Raw genomic sequence first — 25182 nt, forward strand, 5'->3', positions numbered from 1 at the left:
TTTTTTAATTTCTTTTTTTTTGTTCTGTTTGTTTTTGTTTTTATTTTTTTTCCACCTGACTTCTTATCAAAGCTTTTAGCTCTACTTTTAACTGTCCACTTTCCTTTGTATTTGTTAATTAAAAGAAAGACTTTTATTGGTCTGGCTCTTCTTTTTAGACTCAAGCATTGCACTGTTCTTGTCCACAGGTGGATTGTGTTTCTTTGGGAGGTGGGGTTAGATGCTCATTCTTGAGGGTCTAATTAGAGGATAGAGAGAGAAGATAAAGGAGAGAGAAGGGGATGGAGAGGGGGAGAGGGAGAAAAGGAGAGGGAGAATATGAATATATGAGTATTGGAGGTACTGAGTGAGTTTCCTTTATATTACCTTGAGTGTATTTCATTGAATGTGGTCTTTGCACTCAAGCTAAGCAATTCGACAAGTGAAATATCACCAATACACCATAAAAATATACCAAATGACTGAAACAATTTTATAGAGATTTAGAGAAGCATATGTGGGAGGGGGGTAATTTTGTAAAAAAAGTTTTCTCTTTTTTTAGTCTGACCCTTTGAAACCTTTCTGTTTACAATAGGAAATTGGTACAGAACATTGAAAGTACTATAGATAATATTCCGTTTCGCATATGCACATGTTTGTATTCTGTGTGCAGTTCTCCCATGGGACAACCTTTAACCTCCCCCCTCCCCCAACTATATGTGGTCTTGCCCTCAGTATAGGGAGTTGCTGGCTTCTGTAGGGAGAGTCAGGAGCTGGCTAGGTAAAAGTCTTAAAGAGTGGAGGAAATGAAGAAGAAGGGGAGAGGAGAGAGGGAAGAAGGAGGGAGTGAGTGTAAGGGTAGAGGGAGATAGTAAGCATCCATGTTGATTACAAACCAATATTAGTCTCCTCCTATTGACTTATGATTTTAAGAAAGTGTATAAATATCTGACATATATAGCAGGAAAATATTCACTTTGAAGGTATTGATTGTGACAAAGTAAATTAATATTTTAAGAATATATTAAAATTAGAGCATTGGAGGAAAATTCTATCTTGTGATTAGCTATAAATTCAATTTAACTGTCTTCAGTAAGATCTATACCAGTGATGGTGAACCTTTTGAGCTCGGCGTGTCAGCATTTTGAAAAACCCTAACATAACTCTGGTGCCGTGTCACATATAGAAATTTTTTGATATTTGCAACCATAGTAAAGCAAAGGCTTATATTTTTGACATTTATTTTATATATTTAAATGCCATTTAACAAAGAAAAATCAACCAAAAAAATGAGTTTGCGTGTCACCTCTGACACACGTGTCATAGGTTCACCATCACTGATCTATACTATAGTTTTCATAGCAACTACATACATCCTTGTATGTGTGAGTATATGAGATTTTGATAGCAGCCTAAGATCAAGTTAAGTATAACTTCATAGCAATATTATGTTTTTGTGATCCAGCATGGACTCTTTTATTTTAAGAGGTACGTGTCTTTATTTTTTATTTTATTTAAAATATTTTAAATTGATTTCAGAGAGGAAGGGAGAGGGAGAAAGAGATAGAAGCATCAAGATGAGAGAGAATCATTGATCGGTTGCCTCCTGCATGCCCCACAGTGGGGGATGAGCCTACAACTGGGGCATGTGCCCTGATCAGGAATCGAACTTTTACCTCCTGATTCATAGGTCAACACTCAACCACTGAGCCATGCTGGCCGGGCCAAAAGGTACATGTCTTTAAAAGAAACTGTTTGAAGAGAGCTGTAGGAGAATTTAATATTCAAAGAAATGTTTTTGTAGGGTGAAAAAATTTACAGAGAAAATAGCCCCCCCCTTTTGATTGTAAATCCAAATTTTAGTAAATTGGATTGTTTAAAGCAGGGGTCCTCAAACTTTTTAAACAGGGGGGAACAGTTCACTGTCCCTCAGACCGTTGGAGGGCCAGACTATAGTTTTAAAAAAAAACTATGAACAAATTCCTATGCACACTGCATATATCTTATTTTGAAGTAAAAAAAGAAATGTTTTCGGCGGGCCGCATGTGGCCCGCGGGCCGTAGTTTGAGGACCCCTGGTTTAAAGTAAGATAAACTTAATTGAAATGGTGATTTTCTTGATGTATATATTTCTGTTTGGACTTTCACAGGAATCCATGGGAAAGAGCTATGATGGGAGGGCTTACGTTATCACCGGCATGTGGAACCCCAATGCACCCATATTTCTGGCACTTAATGAAGAAACCCCAAAAGGTGAATTTTCTTAAAAGATTCCTTATTATTTGCTTAAAATTTCACATTATGGACAGTGTTGTTTTGCTATGTTTTAAAAAAATATCTGGTGCTCATTTAAAATGGAGTATTTTTTTCATTAATAGATTTTACAATAAAATTTAGCCCAGACTTGTGTTTTGCACAATAAACATATCTGATATAGTTTTCTTACTATTCATTTTGCATTTCTACATCCAACACTATTTCTTTAGCATAAGGAGAACGGTCTATTGCAGGGAAAACAATAGTCTAAGTTAATGTGTATAATGCATTAAAACATGCTAAATCTTATGTGGTTTCACATGATTACTACACATATATAATTATTGACACTGAACACTGTTGTACTGAGGCACAATAGAAAGTAAACACAGGTTCAGTGTGAATTTTAAGAAGATTGTTATTTACATAATACTATTTAGAATGGTGCTCTAAATTTTGTGAGAAATCAATTTGTATCTCCAGTAAGTCCTTCAAATTTTCTTTTTTAAAATATGTTTTTATTGATTTTAGAGAGAGAGGAAGGAAGAGGGAGAGAAAGAAACATCGATGTGAGAGAGAACCATCTATTGGCTGCCTCCTGCACGTCCCCTACTAGGGATTGAGCCTGCAACATTGGCATGTGCCCTCACAGGAATTGAATTAGCAACCTTTTGGTGCATGGGATGATGCTCAATCAAGTGAGCCACACCAGCCAGGGGCGGATTTTCTTTAAAGAAATATTACATTAGGAGTTATTCTTCTTTAGAGTTTAAAGGTTCTTTTTCTATTTTACCTATCTATTGGGGAAAACCTCCACTATTCAAAAGAATCCCCCCTAGAGATACATGAGTTAATTTTATTAGATTATGTTGAAAGTGTTTGTGCTTTGTGTTTTATTATTTTTATTTTTTGTTAACCTTCATCTGAGTATATTTTTTCCATTGATTTTTAGAGAGTGGAGGAAGAGAGGAGGTAGAGGGAGGGAGGGAACAATAGGAGGGAGGGAAGCAGAGAGAGAAAATGGGAGAGAAAAATTGGTTGAACCTGCAACCCAGGTACATGCCCTTGACCGAGAATCGAACCCGCAACCCGTTGGTGCATAGTACGGCGCTCTAACCAATGAGCAACACCAGCCAGGGCTGTGCTTTGTGTTTTATATGTCATTATAGAGTGATTTTATTTGGAGGCAAAATGATGGAAGAATATGAATGAAATAATGAAAGCAAATTCTAAAATTCTGCATATTTTTGATAAGCATTTTAACTTTAAAAAAATATAACTTACAATTTTGTTCCAGTCTTTTGAACTTAGGGAATTTAGATCTTAGTAATGTATAGCAAGGATATCATTTATGACATACCCTTTTTTCCTTGTTGTTTACCTTTTCATTTTGTTGAACATGACTAGTGTTGAACAGAATTTATGAATGGTATATAGTCACATTGGTCATTTTTTCCACTGTGTTTATTTATTTTATTTTTTTTTAATAATATATTTTATTGATTTTTTTACAGAGAGGAAGGGAGAGAGATAGAGAGTTAGAAACATCTATGGGAGAGAAACATCGATCAGCCGCCTCCTGCACATCTCCCACTGGGGACGTGCCCGCAGCCCAGGCACATGCCCTTGACCGGAATCGAACCTGGGACCCCTCAGTCCGCAGGCCGACGCTCTATCCACTGAGCCAAACCGGTTTCGGCCACTGTGTTTATTTTTATTCCTACTTTTTCCAGGTATCTGTCAATTACCTGTTTGTTTGTTTTTTTGCTCCTCCATCATCTGCTTTCAAACTAACATTAATTACCTCATGAATTATAATCTTATACTAAATTCTTTACTGTCATTCAACCAATAATTTATATTGAGAAAATAATGGATTTTTTTTTTTTATCTTTGTCTTACATTATTTCATTTATAATGTAGACTTTTGGTTAAACACAGGAGCATTAGTGAATACTGATATGGAAGTACAATATATTGATGAAGAATATTAAAATGATAATTACTCTCAAATTTCTTTAAAGAGTCTTTTCCAGTCCCATAAATTGCATGCATTTAATCACACATCAAGGTATTTCATACTGAGGGCTAAAAAGGGAGAAAAAATAATGATTATATAAAATTTAGCTTTTCATATGTTAAGAATAAATAATTTTTACACTCACAGTTTTTTATTTCTGGAGCTATACTTGTAAGTACCAGCTTATTAACTTCTTTCTTATTATTACTCAGAAAGAAACCACAAAAATGAGAAAAATAAGCCAGTTGATAATTTTGAAGAATAAAATATTCAAATTTCAAAAAATAAGTAAAGCAGTTTTTATCTATTTTTAATGTAACATAGTTCAGTTTCATTTTGTACTTTAATACACATTGACTCCTCAAATAAAAGACAATATATTTTAAAATTTATGTTTTATTAAAATAAACTTCATGTAATATTGAATTAAAATAATCTTCTGATCCAAAAGATAATGTATCTTAAATTTAAATTATTTCATATGCAAACTCAAATGTTTATCTGATTGCTAAAATTTTCAAATCGTGTCCTTGATATTATAAATTATTGAGGAGATTCATGAATTACAGTTTGATTTTTACAGAAGAAGTTGAGGCCCTGGGAGAGGAAATGTCTTGGATCTTTTCACTATACCAAGTTGTGTATTATAGTCTGTGTTTTCTCTGTTACCCCTCTACATTATTCCCTTAGACTTTAAGGTCTTCTAGATCAAGTACAATATCTAGAGAATCCTACTTTCTCTTCAATTGGCAGCAGAATGCATATAAGAATGCAATACAATATTTGAGTTTGATGATATTAATAGATGTGTGGTTGATGAGTATAAATGTTGTAAAATGTTTTTAAAAGCACAATTGAATGTTTCTTTTAGTGGGCTTAGCCATTTGATTCTCCCTCTAACTCAGAACTAAAAGTGGTGGGCACAATAAATTGGAAAAAAGTTTTTAAAGTAATGAAGAAATGACAAAATGGTATGGAGTAACCAAGCCACAGACTCAAAAATCCTAATGAATCTGAAGTAGGGCAAATCAAATCAAATCAAATCCATATTTCAACCTATCATTATGAAATTGTAGAAAACCAGTAGCCAATGGCCTGGAAGATTCTAGATTCAAATTAAAGGAAGGCCAAGTAAACATTTTAAATAGTAACTGAAATTTTGATTGTTGTTCTCAAAAAGGACTCAGATACATACAATATGTATGAAAATCACAGTGATTTTCCTGAGGGTCAATATATATATTATGGACAATGAAGGAGGGAACTGACAGATACCCAGGGATTTCTCTTAAAGCATATAATGTTGAAGTATTCATTTTAATAGCATCTTCCGTTGCAAATTTAATATAGTGAAGGTAGAGTAGCTCTTCTGATTTGATGATCTTTCCAAGCAACTCAACAAACATGATTTCTAGTATCTCTTTTTATAAAATGAAAGAGCAAGCCTCCGTGATTTTTCCAGAGGTTTTTCTGGGAAACCTGAAAGATAGTTTTAGTGTAAAAGACATCCTGAAGATTTTATTTTATTTATTTTACTAGAGGCCCGGTGCACAAACATTTGTGCACTCGAGGGGATTGGGGGTCCCTCAGCCCGGCCTGTGCCCTCTCGCAGACTGGGACCCCTCAGGGGATGACCACCTGCTTGCTTAGGCCCACTCCCTAGGGGATTGGGCCTAAGATGACAATCAGACATCACTCTGGCAGCCCGGCAGCCCTCAGGGAATGTCCACTTGCCAGCGGGGAGCAGGCCTAAACTGCAGTTGGACATCCTTAGCGCTGCTGAGGAGGCAGGAGAGGCTCCCACCACCACCGCTGTACTGGCAGCCATCAGCCTGGCTTGTGGCTGAGCAGAGCTCCTCCCATGTGAGAGCGCCCTGACCACCAGAAGGCAGCTTCTTCATTGAGCGTCTGCCCCCTGGTGGTCAGTGTGTGTCATAGTGATCAGTCATTCCCAGTCCTTCTGCTGTTAGGGTCAGTTTTCATATTACCCATTTACTATATACGATAGAGGCCTGGTGCACGGGTGGTGGCCGGCTGGTTTGCCCTGAAGCGTGTCCCGGATCTGGGTGGGGGTCCAGCTTGGGTGCCTGGCCAGCCTAGATGATGGGATGATGGCTGCTTGCAGCTGGTCACACCCCCTTCAGGGTGGGGGTCCCGCTTGGGTGCCTGGCCAGCCTGGATGAGGGGATGAGGGCTGTTTGCAGCTGGTCACACTCCCTTCAGGGTGGGGGTCCCCACTGGGGTGCCTGGCCAGCCTGGATGATGGGATGATGGCTGTTTGCTGCTGGTCACACACCCTTCAGGGTGGGGGGCCCCACTGGGGTGCCTGGCCAGTCTGGGTGAGGGGCTGAGGGCTGTTTTCAGACTGGTGGGCGACTGAAGCTCCCAGCCTCTCCTTTTTTCTTTTCTTTTTTTATTCTGGGATTAATTTACCTTCTATAGCTGTCACTGGAGCTGAGAGCAGGCTCCAGCTCTGAGGCTGTTGCCGGCTGAAAGCAGGTACCTGGGTTTGTTTAGATTCTATAATTGAAACTCTGTTGCCATCACTGGCTGCTCTAAGCTCTGAGGCCGTGCTGGCTGAAAGCAGGTTTCTGGGGTTTGTTTAGGTTCTATAATTGCAACATTGTTTCATCCGGAGCTCAGAGCTGAGCTGCGGCAGGCGGGGAACGTTGACTTCCTCCATCACTGGAGTAAGCAAGCCTCCTGTTCATGTTCGCTTCAGCTGCCTGGCTGCCGGCCGCCATCTTGGTTGGCAGTTAATTTGCATATCTCCCTGATTAGCCAATGGGAAGGGTAGCGAAGTTATGGCTAATTACCATGTTTCTCTTTTATTAGGATAGTAAGACCTGATTTGGGAAAAAATATTAAAGTTGTCAGAGAAGATTTGGATAGCTGATTAAAATAGGATTCTGTGTGATGAGCAACATATTTGGAATACTTGGTTACTATTTAATCAAACTGACATGAAAACCTTTAAAATTAAACATAGAAGGTAATGTGATAGTAGTGAGGAAACTGTTTTCTTAAATAATGAAGGTATAATAAAGCCAGCATAAAAACACAGAAAATTTCTGCTGCAGATAAACGAGTGTACATGACTGTGGCAGTGGATATGGTTGTCACGGAGGTGGTGGAGCCTGTCCGCTTTCTCCTGGAGACAGTAGTACGTGTATACCCTGCAAATGAGCGATTCTGGTATTTCAGCAGAAAGACTTTCACGGAGACTTTCTTCATGAGGTTGAAACAGGTAGGACCTTTTTGTTCTCCTCATGTAATAGCATATTTTTTTCCATCATTCTTTTTAAATGTCAAGATAGTTCCTTAAGTAGCAATAAAAAGCCATAAAATTTCTCTAATTAAATGATGTTTAGAGTCAACCAATAGAGTTTTGAAAAATCTACATCTAGGTAATGTAAGTTAAAAAAAAACAGCAGTTATAATGAATAAATATTCAAGTAATATCTGATTACTTTTCATAATTATTTCTATCTATACTATTATATGAATATAGGGTGGGGCAAATGTAGGTTTATAGTTGTAAGTATGCAAAACACAGTTTATTCTTGTATTATTATTAATTATTGTGTTATTTTCCATATGAACAACTGTACACCTATGTTTGCCCCATCCTGTATATTGTTTGACTTATTAGTAAAGTTATAAAGTTATTTTAATATTAAATGAACAAAAGTAGGGTTTCTAAGACATTCCTAAATTAGGCAGTGTTAGTAGGTAATAGACATAATTTTTGTTTTATAGTGAAGGAAGAAGGTAACCATTACCAGTCATTCATTCCACTGATATTTATTGAGTACCTATGTGTCAGGCACTGTATTATTTCTGATTGAAAATCAACATAGTCCCTGTCTTTAAGGTGCATACTGTCCAGTAGACAGGATAGCCATTAAACACATGAATATGATAAATGTGTAATTACCTGTGGTGAAGGAAGTGAAGGAAGAACAAGGTATGAGAATCAAAACGTAGGGAACTCAGGTTAAATTCTTTGTAGAAGTGAAAGGATCTGAGTTTGATGGGGGTTAGCAAAGAGTAGGAGGAAAAGCTGTATTGGCAGAGAGAAAAGGATGTCCCTACACCTTCAGCTGGGAGAGAATTTAAAGATTCCCAGTGCTGAATGAGGCCAAAGTGGCTGGAATGTAGTGACACACTTAGGTGTGCGATGAGGTTGGAGGCAGTTTATCTAGGGCTTTGTAGGCCATGCTTGGTTAATTAATTAGCAGTTGCCTTAGTTTTTCCTTCTTAAAAATAATCCATTTATAATATAAACATTTATAAGGTAGAAACTATTTACTTCCATGAATTAGTTGAGGGATGTTGTGATATCTCTTTATCTCAATGCGAGGTAGTGAGTCCTAAGAATCTAGCAACATTCGCTTACCTGCATGCCCTTTAATCTGTGGTGTCTTGGGTTTTTATGATAAAGAAGATTGAGTTCTTCCAAAATGGTTAGCAGGTTTCATTGTATTGGTTAACATAATGCTATAAGAACCATACATTTCAAATACCATGTGAAGAACAAAGTACTTCCAAATTTTTTTTCAAGCATGACATGCTGCTTTTCATTACAGTGCTTTTTTTTTTTTTAAAAAAAAAACTTTTAAAATTGATTTTAGAGAGGAAGGGAGAGGGAGAGAGAGAGATAGAAACATCAGTGATGATGAGAATCATTGATTGACTGCCTCCTGCACACCCCATACTGGGGATTGAGCCTGCAACCCAGGCATGTGCCCTTGACCAGAATAGAACGGGACCCTTCAGTCTGCAGGCAGATTATCTGTCCACTGAGCCAAACCATCTAGGGCTCATTTCAGCATTTTTTTTTTCTTTTTTTTTTTTAATTGCTTAAAGTATTACAAAGGGTATTACATATGTGTCCATTTTATCCCCCCGCCCTAGACAGTCCCCCAGCCTCCCCTATCCCCCAGTGTCTTATGTCCATTGGTTATGCTTATACGCATGCATACAAGTCCTTTAGTTGATCTCTTACCCCCCTACCTCCTGCCACCCAACCCTCCCCGGCCTTCCCACTGCAGTTTGACAATCTGTTTGAGGCAGCTCTGCCTCTGTATCTATTATTGTTCAAAAGTTTATAATGGTCTCTATTATCCATGAATGAGTGAGATCATGTGGTATTTTTTTTTTTTTTTTTTTAATGGACCATTGAAACAGTGTTTCCTTCACATTTCTCATATTGAAACACATGTTTATCTCTTTCTTAGACAGAGGGAAAAGGTCACACCAGTGCTGGAGATGCAATCTATGAGGTGGTGAGTCTACAGAGAGAATCTGAGAAGGAGGAACCTGTCACTCCTACTAGTGGAGGGGGCCCAATGTCACCCCAGGAGGATGAAGCAGAAGAGGGTAAGAAGGGACACTTACTCAGTTCCCTTTCTTTATATAGCTGCTTTACTTACAGTCCTCAAAGATGTGTGTGTGTGTGTGTGTGTGTGTGTGTGTGTGTGTGTGTGTGTGTGTGTCACTCCTAGTTTCGGCCCTTCTCAGGCTAGATTCTGCTAGATGCAAAGAGAATTTGGTTCATTGGGTTTCTTGGTTGTATAGTCCCCATTGCCACTTATGCAACTGCTTAAATTTGATAGCCCTGCTTTGCTGTTTTGCTTCCTATTTTATTTGAAGTAGTTTTGAAGTGTTTAATGAGAAGTTTCAAATTCTCTCAAGTGTCATTAGAATCTCAGTGAAATGTTATGCCCTACTTCTCATGAGGCATTATTCACTTATGACTTCTTTGTTGTTGCTTTATATAACACTTACCACTCACTTTTTTGAATTTGTGTGATATCTGCTCTGTTTTCTACCTGGATGCTGCTGAACCTCCAGCATGAGAGTCATACTTCATTTGGCTGTGTGCTCAGTAATCTTTTTATAGAAACTAGAGCTTAATGACAGATTTTTACTTTAAGCCCTTATATTATCTGCTAATAGGGTAGGGTTTTTTAAAAATAAATTTCTGAATTTATCTTATTTTGAAAAAAACATCTTAAAATTCTCAGTCTATCTATGAAACCATTTCTTTCTTGGATTGCCATAAAAATAATAGTTATTTTTAGCTAATATTTATTGAGTGCTTATATATGCTAGATATTATTCTAAGTGTTTTATTAAAAAACTTTATGAAGATATAATTTATGTACTATGGAATTTAACTGTTTATTGTGTATATAGTTCATTGAATTTTGACAAATGGTGTATAACCACCAGCAGAATCTATACTAATAAAAGGGTAATATGCTAATTAGACCAGATAGACCAGACGTCTTCTGGATGTCCTTCTGGACATTCTTCTGATCAAAGCCATGGTGGTGGGGGCCGAGGCAGAGGTGGTTAGGGGCAATCAGGCGGGCAGGGGAGCAATTAGGGGCATCAGGCAGGCAGGCAGAGGCGGGTAGGGGCAATCAGGCAGGCAGGCAGAGGGGTTAGGGGCGATCAGGCAGGCAGGGAGAGATAGTTAGGGGCCATCAGGCAGGCAGGCAGGTGAGTGGTTAGGAGCCAGTGGTCCTGGATTGCAAGAGGGATGTCTGACTGCCTGTTTAGGCCCTATCATGTTGAACATCCCCCGAGGTGTCCCAGATTGGAGAGGGTACAGGCTGGGCTGAGGGACACCCCCCCCCCCCCCCGCATGAATTTTGTGCACCGTGCCTCTAGTCATAATATAAAGCATTTCCATTACACAAAAGCTTCCCTTATACCATTTAGAGTCCATCCTTTCCCCCCTCACCTGTGATCCCTGACAACTATGATCTGTTTTCTGTCACTATGTTTACCATTCCTATAATTTCATGTAGAAGAAATCATGTAGTACATCTTTTGTATATGGTATCTTTACATAGCATAGTACTTTTGAGATTTATCTATGTTGTGTCAGTATTTGATTCCTTTTTACTACTGAATAATAACCTATTGTAAAGATATACCATGGTTTGTTTATCTATCTAGTCACCAGTTAATGACCACTGGGTTGTTTCTAGCCATTGGCTATTAAGAATAAAGCTGCTATAAATATTTGAGTACAAGTCTTTGGTGAATATATGCTTTCATTGGTTTTTGGTAAAAACCTAGAAGTGGACTGGCTGGGTCTTATGATAAGTATATACTTAACTTTATAAGAAACCACTAAACTGTATTTCAAAGTAACTGTACCATTTTCCATCCTTATCAACAACGTATGAGTCAGTTGCTCCATATCAATATTTGGCATTGTTAGTTTAAAACATTTTAGCCATTCTGGTGGGTGCATAGTGGTATTTTGTGGTATTAGTTTGCATTTCCCTCACCATTAATGATGTCCATCTTTTTATATAATACTAGAGGCCTGGTGCATGAAATTTGTGATGGATAGGGTCCCTAGGCCTGGCTGGCAATCAGGGCTGGCTGGGGCTTTCCTTCCCCTGGCTGCTGGCCGCTGGCTGGGGCTTTCCTTCATTCCGTGCTGCCCCCTGGTGGTCAGCACATGTCATAGCGAGTGGTTGAACTCCCGGTCGGTTGAACTCCTGAGGGGACAATTTGCATATTAGCCTTTTATTATATAGGATTTGCCACTTGTATACCTTTTTGGGCAAGAGTCTATTCAAATCTGTTATGCATTTTTAAATTTGGCTCTTTGTCTTTCTCTTGATTTTCAAGATTCCTTTATATATATTGATAAAAAATCTTTTATTAGATATGTTTTGCAAATTTTTCTCTCATTCCGTAGTTGGCCTTTTCATTTTCTGAACAATGTCTTTTGAGGAGCAAAAGTTTAATTTTTATGAAGTCTATAATTTGTCAATATTTTCCTTTATGATTGTCTAGGATTTATATAAGTTTTTATGTATGTTTGGAGGGAGGTAGAGGTCAGAGTTCTTTTGTTTTTGGCTTAAAAAATAATAAAAACATTTATTATCTCTCACAGTTTCTGTGGGTCAGGAATTAGGGTGTGGCTTGTCTGGGCAATTCTGAGGTGTAGTCATCTGAAGATTTCACTGGATAGGGCTGAAAGCTTGGAGAAACTTCTAAGGGCTCATTCACATAGCTGCCAAATGATGCTGGTGGTTGGTAAGAAACTTCTCTTCCTCTCCACATATGCCTCCTCATAGTGGCTGCTTGGATGTCCTCATGGCGTAATGGTTAGCTTCCCCTAGATAGCTACCAGACAAGGTGGAAGCTGCAATGCTTTCAATGTCTTAGCCTTGGAGTCAACACAACATCATTTCTTAGTATTCTGTTGATCGCAGAGTTCAGCCCTTGCTTCCATGGTGTGACTCCACTGTATTCTATATAAGACTTCCAGGAACACCGTTGTGATCATCTTCATCCTAGCCAACATGAAGAGGAAAAGAGATCACACAGACAAGAATTCCAGGCCAGACCAAAAGTTTGGTGCCCGTTATTTTCTGCTAAACAAGAACCACAGGGGTGGTTGGGGAATGTAATTGAGCCATGTGCTCAGGACAAAGAATAATAAACAGGTGTGACAAGCATCAACCAGCAAGTTATTTAAACACAATATTTCGGGCGATTTCTTGCATAACTGCAATTTCCTTTAGAAATGAAAAATATATGGAACTAGAATTGGGAAAGACCAAAAATGGTAGATGACAGGCACTTCTCAATAAGAATACATTGTACAGCTTAGTATCACATAATTATGTCCTTATTCTAGTTTAGTAAAGACAGTTCTTCACTTTTTAAAAAATATATATATTTTATTGATTTTTTACAGAGAGGAAGGAGAGAGATAGAGACTTAGAAACATCGATCAGCTGCCTCCTGCACACCTCCTACTGGAGATGTGCCCACAACCAAGGTACATGCCCTTGACCAGAATCGAACCTGGGACCTTTCAGTCCGCAGGCCGACGCTCTATCCACTGAGCCAAACCAGTTAGGGTGACAGTTCTTCACTTTTAATAACTTAAAGAAGGAAAGCTAACTAACATGGATTAAGTACTTGCTTTTTGAAATATAATGTATTAGATATTAAGTAGACCTACTTACATATTTTACTCACATTAGCTCTGAGATATAACTATTATCATCTTTATATTTCATATGAGAAAGTAGATTAAAACTTTTAAAGCAAATCATTCGAGGTCATAGGGCCAAAACGTATAATATACAGAATTCAAACCATGAATTTTTATAACTTGCAAAGTCCAGGTTTTCTTATTTAAATCACTGAATGGTATTCACTCCTAATGTTTAAAAGGTAGTATTTTTAGTATTCCCTTTACAGACTACATATTCTTTTTTAAAAAAAACATATTTTATTGATATATTGCAGAGAGGAAGGGAGAAGGATAGAGAGTTAGAAACATTGATGAGAGAGCAACATCGATCAGCTGCCTCCTGCACACCCACTACTGAGGATGTGCCCGCAACCAAGGTACATGCCCTTGACGGATGTCGAACCTGGGACCTTTCAGTCTGCAGGCCAACGCTCTATCCACTGAGCCAAACCGGTTAGGGCAGACTACATATTCTTGATCTTACATATTCTAAATCATGTTCTAGATCTGTCAAGAATTGGAGACTTTGAATAGAAAAATATAATATGAAAATATAACATGAGACCAAACAGTATTGTTTTATGTAAAAGCAGTTTTGAAGAATGATTTCAAACAATGGGTAAACAAGTGCATTAAAAAATAACTTTAGGTCTAGTTTTCAAATGATGACAGCTGGAAGCAACTCATACTTCTTTTTTTTATTTTATTTATTTATTTTTTAATATATATTTTATTGATTTTTTACATAGAGGAAGGGAGAGAGAGAATTAGAAACATCGATGAGATAGAAACATTGATCAGCCACCTCCTGCACACCCCCTACTGGAGATGTGCCCACAACCAAGATACATGCCCTTGATTGGAATCGAACCTGGGACCCTTCAGTCCACAGGCCAACGCTCTATCCACTGAGCCAAACTGGCCAGGGCCATACTTCTTTTTTTAAAAATTTAAATTCTTTTTTGTTGAAAGTAATACATATGTCTCCTTTTTTCCTTATTGACCTCTCCCTGCCTGCTCCTGCCCCCCAGCACAGGCCTCACCCTACTATTGTCTGTGTCCATCGGTTATGTTACATGCATGCATACAAGACCTTTGGTTGATTTCTTACCCCTCCCCTGCCTTCCCTCTGAGGTTTGACAGTCTGTTCTATGCTTCTGTGTCTCTGGATCTATTTTTGTTCATCAGTTTATGTTCATTATATTCCACAAATGAGTGAAATCATGTGATATTTCTCTTTCTCTGACTGGCTTATTTCACTTAGCATAATGCTCTCCAGGTCCATCCATGCTGTTGCAAATGGTAAGAGTTCTTTCTTTTTTATAGCTGCAGTAGAGGCCCGGTGCACAAAAATTTCTGCACTTGGGTGGGTCCCTCAGCCCGGCCTGTGCCCTCTCGCAGTCTGGGGCCACTCGGGGGCCCCTTCCCCTAGCTGCTGGCATCAGTTTTCCTCTGGCGCCCAGAACCCAGGCCTTCGCTCTTCGCCGGGAGGGGTTCAGGCCCCAGGGGCGTGGCGGAAGCCGGTGTGCAGCAAGCGAGGAGCTAAGCCCCTCTCTCTCCATGTGCGGGCCCCGGGGGCATGGCCGAGGCCGACGCGGCAGTCTTCCCTCTTTGTTCTTCATTTGCCATGCCGGCCTTCGCTCGTTGCTCCTGCCCAGGCTGGCTTCACTTTGTTGCTTGGTGCCTACGTATGCAAATTAACCGCCATCTTTTTTGGCAGTTAATTTGCATATCGCCCTGAATAGCCAATGGGAAGCGTAGCGAAGGTATGGTCAATTACCCGTTTTGTCTTTTATTAGATAGGATAGTATTCCATTGTGTAGATGTACCACAGTTTTTTTTGCTGAAAAAAAAGGGAAGGCCCATAGCTGGCCTATAGCATGAGGTTGCCATTCTGGTGTGGAAAAGCCAAAGATGGGCCAGAATTTTAGCTGGGAGATTTATGGTGTGAGTGGGCCTTCATAAGATCCAACGTGTTGCTGGAGGTCTGGAAGGCTATGTACGAGTGCAATGCTGTGCACATACTTAGGAGAGAGCAGAGAGGGCCTGACAAGTCACTCCTGAGCTGGATGGAAGGCCTTGCTTGTGTGTGATGGAGGTGTGTTTCCAGAAGTCTTGTCTTCTGAGTGGTTTTGCTTCCTTCTTCTTTTTTTTTTTTTTAATATTTTATTGATTTTATACAGAGAGGAAGGGAGAGGGATAGAGAGTTAGAAACATTGATTGATCAGCTGCCTCCTGCAAACCCCCTCCTGGGGATGTGCCCACAACCAAGGTACATGCTCTTGACTGGAATCGAACCTGGGACCTTTCTTTTTTTTTTTTTTTTAAATTAAATCTTTATTGTTCAGATTATTACAGTTGTTCTTCTTTTTTTCCCCCATAGCTCCCCTCCAACCGGTTCCAACCCCCCCCCCCCCCGCCCACACCCCCCCCCCCCCGCACTGTCCTCATCCATAGGTGCATGATTTTTGTCCAGTCTCTTCCCGCATCCCCCACACCAATCCCCCCCCCCGCACAAGAATAGTCAGTCCACTCCCTTTCTATGTCCCTGATTCTATTATAATCATCAGTTTATTCTGTTCATCAGATTATTTATTTACTTGATTTTTAGATTCACTTGTTGGTAGATGCGTATTTGTGGTTCATAATTTGTATCTTTACCTTTTTCTTCTTCTTCCTCTTCTTAAAGGATACCTTTCATCATTTCATATAATACTGGTTTGGTGGTGATGAACTCCTTTAGCTTTTCCTTATCTGTGAAGCTCTTTATCTGACCTTCAATTCTGAATGATAGCTTTGCTGGATAAAGTAATCTTGATGTAGGTTCTTGATATTCATCACTTTGAATATTTCTTGCCACTCCCTTCTGGCCTGCAAAGTTTCTGTTGAGAAATCAGCTGACAGTCGTATGGGAATTCCCTTGTAGGTCACTGAGTTTCTTTCTCCTGCTGCTTTTAAGATTCTCTCTTTGTCTTTTGCTCTTGGCATTTTAATGATGATGTGTCTTGGTGTGGTCCTCTTTGGATTCCTTTGTTTGGGGTTCTCTGCGCTTCCTGGACTTGTAAGTCTATTTCTTTCACCAGGTGGGGGAAGTTTTCTGTCATTATTTCTTCAAATAGGTTTTCAATATCTTGCTCTCTCTCTTCTTCTGGCACCCCTATAATTTGGATGTTGGTATGCTTGAAGCTGTCCCAGAGGCTCCCTACACTATCTTCGTATTTTTGGATTCTTTTTCATTTTGCTTTTCTGGTTGGGTGTTTTTTGCTTCTTCATATTTCAAATCTTTGACTTGATTCTTGCGATCCTCTGGTGTGCTGTTGTAACTCTGCATAATATCCTTTATTTCAGTCAGTGTATGCTTAATTTCTAGTTGGTCCCTTTTCATAACCTCGAGGGTCTCACTAGATTTCTTGACGGTCTCACTACATTTATCGGTGGTCTCGCCAGACTTTTTGAGGTTCTTACTAAATTTATTGGCGGTTTCTAGAAAGTTCTTGAAAAACCTTAAAAGTGTGGTTTTGAACTCTATATCCAGTAGTTTGCTTTCCTCCATTTCTGTCATTTGTGTCCTGTTTCTTTGTCTCCTCATTCTTTATGCTTCCCTGTGTTGATAGAGTGGCTTTCTGTGTTAGGTGTCCTATAGGGCTCAGTGGCTGAGCCTCCCCAGTTACCTGAGGTAGACACTCTTGGTGCACCCCCTTGTGGGCTTTGTGCACAGTCTTGTTGTAGTTAAGCCTTGATTGTTGTAGGTATCACTGGGAGGAATTGACCTCCAGGCCAATTGGCTGGGAGAATCAGCTGTGTCTGCAGTGGGAGAACTTCTGTGCTGGAGACACCCTTCCGGGGCAAGACTTGCCTCAGTGGGGCTTTGGTGCTCACTGAGTCTGCCCCCTGAGTGTGTCCTTTATAGATCCAAGGAGCTGCAATCTGGATGGTCCCACTCTGACCACCAGGCACACTGGCTCCTGGATCTCTAAGGAGGTGCTAATCTAGCCTCTGCCTGAGGCTACCCAGCAGGAGCTCAGCTGTGAAGCAATGCGAGTTGCCTTGGGGCTTTGGGCCAGCTGCAGTTTGTTAGGTAATTTTCAGATTGCAAAGGGCCAGGACTTTCATATGCAAAAGCCAGCACACAGCTTGGGCGGGGCGGGGGTCTCGGAATCAACAGGGAGGAGCAAGCAGCTATGGCTGCCCTCAGAGGCCTCGCTTCTCAGTGTCCGGGCAATCGCTGCAAGCACCTTCGAGAGAAAGCTGCCCTTGAGTTCCGACCGATGCCAGACAGTCCAGTTTCTCCCGTATGAGTCTGGGTCCCCAGAGACTCGCCCACAACTGGAGCTCAGAGGTTGAGACTCCCTACCGATTGAAAAAGACAACCGTGTCCACAGCCGCCAGCCCTCTCCACATGCGCTTCCATACCTCTGTACTTTACTTCCTCACCCACCTCCTCTGAGTCTCGGTATGCTTTTCTCTTTCCTTCTAGTTGTAGAATTTCCACTCAGCTAGCCTTCCTGTGGTTCTGGATGATGTCCGTTCCATCTTTTAGTTGTATTCTTGAAGTGGTTGTGCTAAGCAGCAATCTCCGGCGTTTACCTATGCTGCCATCTTGGTTTTTCTTTTTTATTCTATGGAGTGAATCCGTGTTCTAGGAGGAGAAGATGGCTGAAGCCTATTAGTCTTCCTGTGTCAGCCAGTGGCAACTTCTCAGAGCCCCGAATCCGGCCTCTCTCTGGGCCTGTCATTTTTTGTGTTGGATTATTGCAGTGCCTCCTAACTGGTCTCCTGCCTGCCATCCTGTGCCTGTGTTCCACACACCAGCCAAATTTCATCCTTTTGAAATTTGTCAGGTCACATTATTGCTCTGCTTAAAACCCTCTGTTGGCCTCTCATTTCATTCAACCAGACTTCTTTTATCATGGTTTACAAGGCCATATGCGGTCTTGCTCTCTGATTTGTTCCTTTATGACCTCATTTTCTCCTTCTCTCTGCCTCACAAATCCCACACTTGTCCTTTTGCCATCTTGCCGACCAACATAGGTCTCTGGGCTGTTGCACTTGCTGTTCCCTCGGCTGGAACTCTGGTTTTCCTAGATTGCCAACTTCTCTGCCCTCTTCTTTCTAATCTTTTCTCAGATGCTACCTTCTCAAGGCGATCTTGATTGTTCAGTAAATAGTATGAATAACAATGAATGAACAAATAATCCTATATAATAAAAGGTTAATATGCAATTGACTGAACAGCGGAATGACCGGTCACTATGATGCACACTGACCACCAGGGGGCAGATGCTCAATGCAGGAGCTGCCCCCTGGTGGTCAGTGTGCTCTCACAGGGGGTGCTGCTCAGCCAGAAGCCCTGAGCTGGGCTCAGGGCTGGCTGGCGAGTGCAGCAGTGGTGGTGGGAGCCTCTCCCGCCTCTGGGCAGTCAGACATCCCCTGAGGGCTCCCGGGCTGCGAGAGGGTGCAGGCCAGGCTGAGGGACCTGTACCTCTGAGTGTACGAATTTTGTGCACTGGGCCTCTAGTAAATAAATGAAAAGAAATACAATATAGGTTATAACAAATATTATAATAATGAGTATTTTTCCTTTTATAATGGCTCAAAATAATTCAGTAGTGAGGAAGACTGAAAAAAACACAGGTAACACTTCTGGAATTGAATTTAAAATTATGAAAAACATACATAAAGTTTTCAATTTCTCCTTGTGTATGGTCTGAATAAAAGCAAGTCACCAGATTTCTGTTTTTCTCTAAATTTTTTTCACTTCTTTTCTTAGTAGTTTTTTACCACTTGATATATCACCTTGTCTTTTGAAAATGTATTAAGCCATCACCTATATTAAAACTACAAAAATCACAAAGTAGGAAGTAATAGTTCCTATTCTTTTATAGATCACGCGTTTCATACATTTTCAATACACTTTATTATTAGTTCTGTAATTGACATTTCTGTCAACGCAAGCATCAAAAGTTAGAGCCGGAGGTGGCATAGAAATGTTTTACTGCTGGGGTGATTGGAATACTCTTTTATTTAATTATTTTCAACAATTTGCCTGTCAAAGCAAAAATGGAAGTTCAAGTCACTCTAAATTGTCTTGCCTTAGCTTGTAATTTAACTAAAAAGGGATCCATTTAAAAGCACTAAATTGCTCTTAATTTGGGGGGAAAGATATAAAATAAAATGGATTAAGGTATCTTTGCATATTTTTCAAATGCTGTTCAAAAAAAAACAAGTGTGTTAAAGAGTACTAATTTTAATGCAGGGAATCTTAGCAGAAGATTAATTTCATCAATGCACCATTATAGGGATTATTTTTAAATTACCTTGTCAGCCTCATATACACATGTTCTGAATGGCTCCTGCTTTTGAAACTTGAGGCACACTGGTGTTGCTTCATCTGAATTTCACACTGGCTTTCTGTTGGTTGACCTGAGACTGGTACAGTAAGTCCTCACATAATGTCATTGATAGGTTCTGTGACTTCAAGCGAAACGATGATAATGAAACCAATTTACCATGGGCTAGTTGCTATAAAGGAGAGTTGAGTCCTATGGCATCTCGTCAGCATTATAACAAAATGATGTTGAATGATAAGACTATGTTATTCGAGGACCTGCTGTATTTAGTTACTTGTAACATGGATAGTAAGTTACAAGAAGGCAACAGATGGGGAGTACAGTATGACCTCCTTTAGGATACATGCCCAATTGTAAAATACCAGATTCACAGTAATAATAGGTAAGCTTTACTCTTGGTTGTACCTTTTACATTTAGTATAGTCTGCATTTTTTTTTGTTTATGGTTTGGCTATGCTATCTAAAAAAACAAGGATTTTTTTCTTGGTTTTTGAAATGATCTTAATTAGAGCAACTCAAGTTTCATGAGTTGGGTTTTTTTTTTTTTTCATAGAAAATATGTTTGAAAGGAAATAAGAGAAGTAGCGAGAAAAAAAGAGAAGCATGCTAGAGTTAGTGTTTCCTCAGATAAGTTTCATGGTAGGCATCCATCTTTCTCAGTATTTAAGTGCACCTAAACAATTTGGTAATTCGTAGTCTACGACTGTACTCTTGGTTGTTTTGGCAACTCCCAAATGTGTACTTAATTCATACTATCATAAATGGATGATCCAATAGAAAAAGTACATCTTACGATCATAAATATAGTTTTTATATTGTTATATAAGCTTTTTCAGGGAGGATTGATTTTCAATGTTAATATGATGTAGAATTTTTGGTAAGAAAATCAACCTTGACAATTTTATCCAAAAGTTTTAAAAATATAATGCATAAAGTTTAAGTTTTAACTTTATAGTAAATATAAGATTGTGAATATAGCAAATATGAGTTGTAAACTTTAGATTGTATGTATTTAGAAAAAGAGTTAAATGTTGATTTTAAAGTGCTTCTATGTGGTTATTAAGCTTTTATAGGTTTGGTTGTTTTTGGTGTTCTTTCATTATTTTTCTTATTTTGGTGTTTTTGTTTTTATGCTAGTGTCAAATTTGGTTTATTTTGTTCTTTGTACATATACTATTTATATTTTCTGAAACATTAAAGATTCATTATCAAGAATTAAGGGATCATGTTTCCCTTTTTATATATTTTTCTAATTTGTTAAAAATATTCATTTCAGAAGTTAGAAAATTAATTTTGAATTAACCAGTACCCCATAGAAAGTTATCCCTAATTCTTTCTTAATTAGTGCTATTTTCATGTCATTCCAGTATGCATGCAGCTGCCCTTCCTCATCTTTCTAACTTCAGTGTGATTAAATGCCTCACATTTCCCAACCCCCAAATTCTCCTGATTGCCAGCTAATGTGATGCTTCTTTGCCAGGCTTCATGCTTCAAACTTCTTGAAAAATGGAGATTAAGATTAATGTATAATTTATCTTAGAGACATTGTTACAAGGCTGCCTTTGCAATTTCCCTATCAACACAGTGAAAATATTATAGAATAAGATGAAGGCTGAATAGGAAAGGATATTAGAAGATAAGAGAGAGGTTGAATTAAGTAAAATATGTTATGCAAAATCTTGGATTAGCACCGTGGCTGGTGCTACCTCAAGTTTGGGTGAAAACTCATGTTTCTCATCAATATTCAGAGTTCACATTATATACCAAGATGTTTTTATTTGAAATTCTTGAATTTTTACTGAAATGGAATTTCCTTACTCTTCAGTAAAATCCCATTCTCCTTACTTAATTTAATCCATAGAATAATTGGGAATCAAGGGGAAAAATCTTTGGTATCTAAAGTATTAAGATAATACAAAATCTCATTCCTTCATTTCTTTTTTTTTTTTTCCTTCATTTCTTTTTTAAGGGAAATAATTATCTCATGACCTGATGATTTTTTGTTTTGTCTTATTGAAATGTATTTCAAATGTATAGAAATCTTACATATTTACATACAAAGCTGTCATCCTATATAATAAAGAGGTAATATGCAAATTGACCATCACACCCTCACACAAGATGGCTGCCCCCATGTGGTCAAAGATGACCGCCCTCATGTGGTCACAAGATGGCCACCACAAGATGGCTGGCAGGGGAGGGCAGTTATGGGCAATCAGGCCAGCAGGGGAAGGTAGTTAGGGGTGACCGGGAAGGCAGGGGAGGGCAGTTAGGGGTGACCAGGCCAGCAGGGGAGGGCAGTTGGGGGTGACCGGGCCGGCAGGGGAGCAGTTAGGGGCCGATAAGGCTGGCAGGGAGTGGTTAGGGGGCGATCAGGCTGGCAGGCAGATGCGGTTAGGGGCAATTGGGCAGGCAGGCAGGCGAGAGGTTGGGAGCCAGCAGTCCCGGATTGTGAGAGGGATGTCTGACTGACAGGGATCGGGCCTAAACCCGCAGTTGGACATTCCCCGAGGGATCCCAGATTGGAGAGGGTGCAGGCTGGGCTGATGAACACCCCCCTCCAGTGCATGAATTTCATGCACTGGGGTTCTAGTCCTATCTAATAATAGACAAACATGGTAATTAACCATACCTCTGCTACACTTCCCATTGGCTAATCAGCAGGATATGCAAATTAACTGCCAACCAAGATGGTGGTCGGCAGCCAGGCAGCTGAAGCGAACATGAGGATTGCTTGCTCCAGTGTGGAGGAAGCCAAGGTTCCCCGCCTGCTTCGGCTGGGCTCTGAGCTGCACTCTAAGCAACAATGTTGCAATTATAGAAGCTAAACAAACCCCAGATACCTGCTTTCAGCCAGCTGGCCTCGGAGCTGGAGCCGCAACAAACTTTCAATTACAGAAGGTAAATAAATCCCAGAATAAAAAAAAAAAAAAAGGAGAGACTGGGAGCATCAGTTGCAGGCTTGGCCCACCTGAAAACAGCCCTCAGCCTCTCATCCAGGCTGGCCAGGCACCCCAGTGGGGACCCCCACCCTGAAGGGGGTGCAGGCAGCCTGAAAACATCCATAAGCCCCTCATCCAGGCTGGCCAGGCACCCCAGTGGGGATCCCCACCCTGTAAGGGGTGCGGGCAGCCTGAAAACAGCCATCAGCCCCTCATCCAGGCTGGCCAGGTACCCCAGTGGGGACCTCCACCCTGAAAGGGGTGTGGGCAGCCTGAAAACAGCCATCAGCCCCTCATCCAGGCTGGCCAGGCACCCCAGTGGGGACCCCCACCCTGAAGGGGGTGCGGGCAGCCTGAAAACAGCCATCAGCCCCTCATCCAGGCTGGCCAGGCACCCCAGTGGGGACCCCCACCCTGAAGGGGGTGCGGGCAGCCTGAAAACAGCCATCAGCCCCTCACCCAGGCTGGCCAGGCACCCAAGAGGGATCCCCACCCTGATTCGGGACACCATTCAGGGCAAGCCAGCCGGCCCCCCACCCATGCACCACCAGGCCTCTATCCTATATTAAGTAAAAGAGTAATATGCAAACTGACCCTAACAGCAGGAAGACTGGGAATGACTGGTCACTGTGACACACACTGACCACCAGGGGGTAGATGCTCAATGCAGGAGCTGCCCTCCGGTGGTCCGTGAGCTCCCACATGAAGGAGCTCTGCTCAGCCACAAGTCAGGCTGATGGCTGCCAGTACAGCAGTGGTGGTGGGAGCCTCTCCTGCCTCCTCAGCAGCGCTAAAAATGTCCGACTGCAGCTTAGGTCTGCTCCCTTCTGGCAAGTGGATATCCCCCGATCGCTGCCAGGCTGCCAGAGGGATGTCTGATTGCCAGCTTAGGCCCGATCCCCTGGGGAGCAGGCCTCAGCCAGCAGATGGTCATCCCCCGAGGGGTTCCAGACTGCGAGAGGGCACAGGCTGGGCTGAGGGACCCTCCCGAGTGCACACATTTTTGTGTATTGGGCCTCTAGTTATAAATAAAGTTATACACAGATCCTGTTTTGAAGGTTGGAAGGCTTAAATTGATTTTACAAATGTCTTTGTTGATAGTAGGGATGACCTTTAAATGATGGATGACCTTTGTATTTGAAGGGTCAATGCAACTGTCTAAATGCCACACAGTTTTTATATAGATTTGACTTGATTTTATTTATCTCTCTCTATTAACGTTTTTATGTGTAACTATATTTTCCTAAGTGGTTTAGTAAAGCATGTGTTTGAAAAGGTTGTCTAAATCCATCATGCTAAGAGGAAGATAAGACTTTATTCACGATGATATATCAATAGTATTTTAAATAGTAGCCTAATAAAAGGAAGAGATTGATTGGAAACAGACTGGAGTTCTTAAAATAATTATTGTTGTTGACAAATGATGAACAGAATGTAATAGAAAGACATCAAGGGGATTTTTTCTTTGAGATAAACTTATAATAATAATGTTCTGGTTTTCCCTAGAAAATATTGTTGATAGGTTTGTCATTTCAGTTTTTCCAAGTTGATTTTTCCTAATCAACTAAAATGGTTTTTGACTGAGAAAATAATTTATTTAATCAAATCTTTGGGACATTTAAATAAATTAAAAGAACTATTGAAAAACTGTCTGTAAATCCAGTCAAAGATTTACAATTTGGGAAGATAAGCAGCTTTACATTACTTAGAGAACAAACACACAAAAAATATGGAGTCTACTTTCTCTTAATGTTTAAAAGTGTAAATAAATATAAAATGGACCTCCACTGCCCATGAACTCTAATTCTCAGGAGAAATATGTATCCTTTTCTAATATGCCTATCCTTTTGTTTGGCAACTTACTTTTTTCATTAAACAATTTACTGTGTATACTACATTAAATGATTTCTCACTCTTTTTAATTGCATATAATACTCTAAGGCATGAATATAGCATAATTTACATTTCCATTTCTCTTTTGAGGGTTTTAAGAGCAATTTCCATTTTTCTTTCATGCTATTGCAAATATTGTAAAGAATAGTCTTCCTTGTACATATACCCCAACGCACACACACGGATGTCTAGATTGATCTCCTGAGCTGTGCCCGATCTGGTTGTTGATGGGATGACGAAATTGCTCTCTAGAAAGACTGCAAATGTATGCCCACCTAGCACCCTCTCTCCTTTGTGCCTTCACCAACAGCAGATATTATCAGTCTTTTAAATCTTTATCACTCTGATTAGGAACAAGTAGTGTCCATTTTATTTTCATTTCCCTGATTACAAAGTGAGGTTGAGTATTTTTTATATGTTTGTTAGGTAATAAATTTTAATTTTAATTTTGTAAGTGCCTATATGACTGTTAAACCTCATTTATACTGCTCTTCCTATCAGAGATTTAATATTTCATAATTACTACAGTTAAATTCTAAACATCTCATTAGGTTTGTACATCTGCCTGCATGTTAGTCTAAAGGGGAGTCAGGAAGACAGTGAACATTGCTTTCCTAATAGTGTGGGAGCGGAATCATGAAAAACCCCTCCGCCTTTCCACTCATACCCACGCCTTCTAGATTTTTATCTCTTAAAAGGTGTATAATGTTTCGGGATCCCA

The 25182-nt window shown here is 40.0% G+C and overlaps 1 protein-coding gene across 3 annotated transcripts in view; it reads left to right on the plus strand.

The window, feature by feature from the left end:
* RABGAP1L (RAB GTPase activating protein 1 like) overlaps positions 1–25182 on the plus strand; it is a gene marked incomplete at its 5' end in the record, with an annotated part of 440168 nt that overhangs the window by 72121 nt on the left and 342865 nt on the right. For all 3 annotated transcript variants that reach the window (XM_081112106.1, XM_081112105.1, XM_081112107.1), the window contains 3 exons: positions 2129–2231; positions 7335–7501; positions 9495–9636. In XM_081112106.1, coding sequence (XP_080968232.1) covers positions 2129–2231; positions 7335–7501; positions 9495–9636 — 412 coding nt within the window. The remainder of the gene's footprint in view (positions 1–2128; positions 2232–7334; positions 7502–9494; positions 9637–25182) is intronic.

The sequence above is a fragment of the Myotis nattereri genome, assembly GCF_964212035.1.
Source record: "Myotis nattereri genome assembly, chromosome: 18".
In the NCBI taxonomy this organism is placed as follows: domain Eukaryota; kingdom Metazoa; phylum Chordata; class Mammalia; order Chiroptera; family Vespertilionidae; genus Myotis; species Myotis nattereri.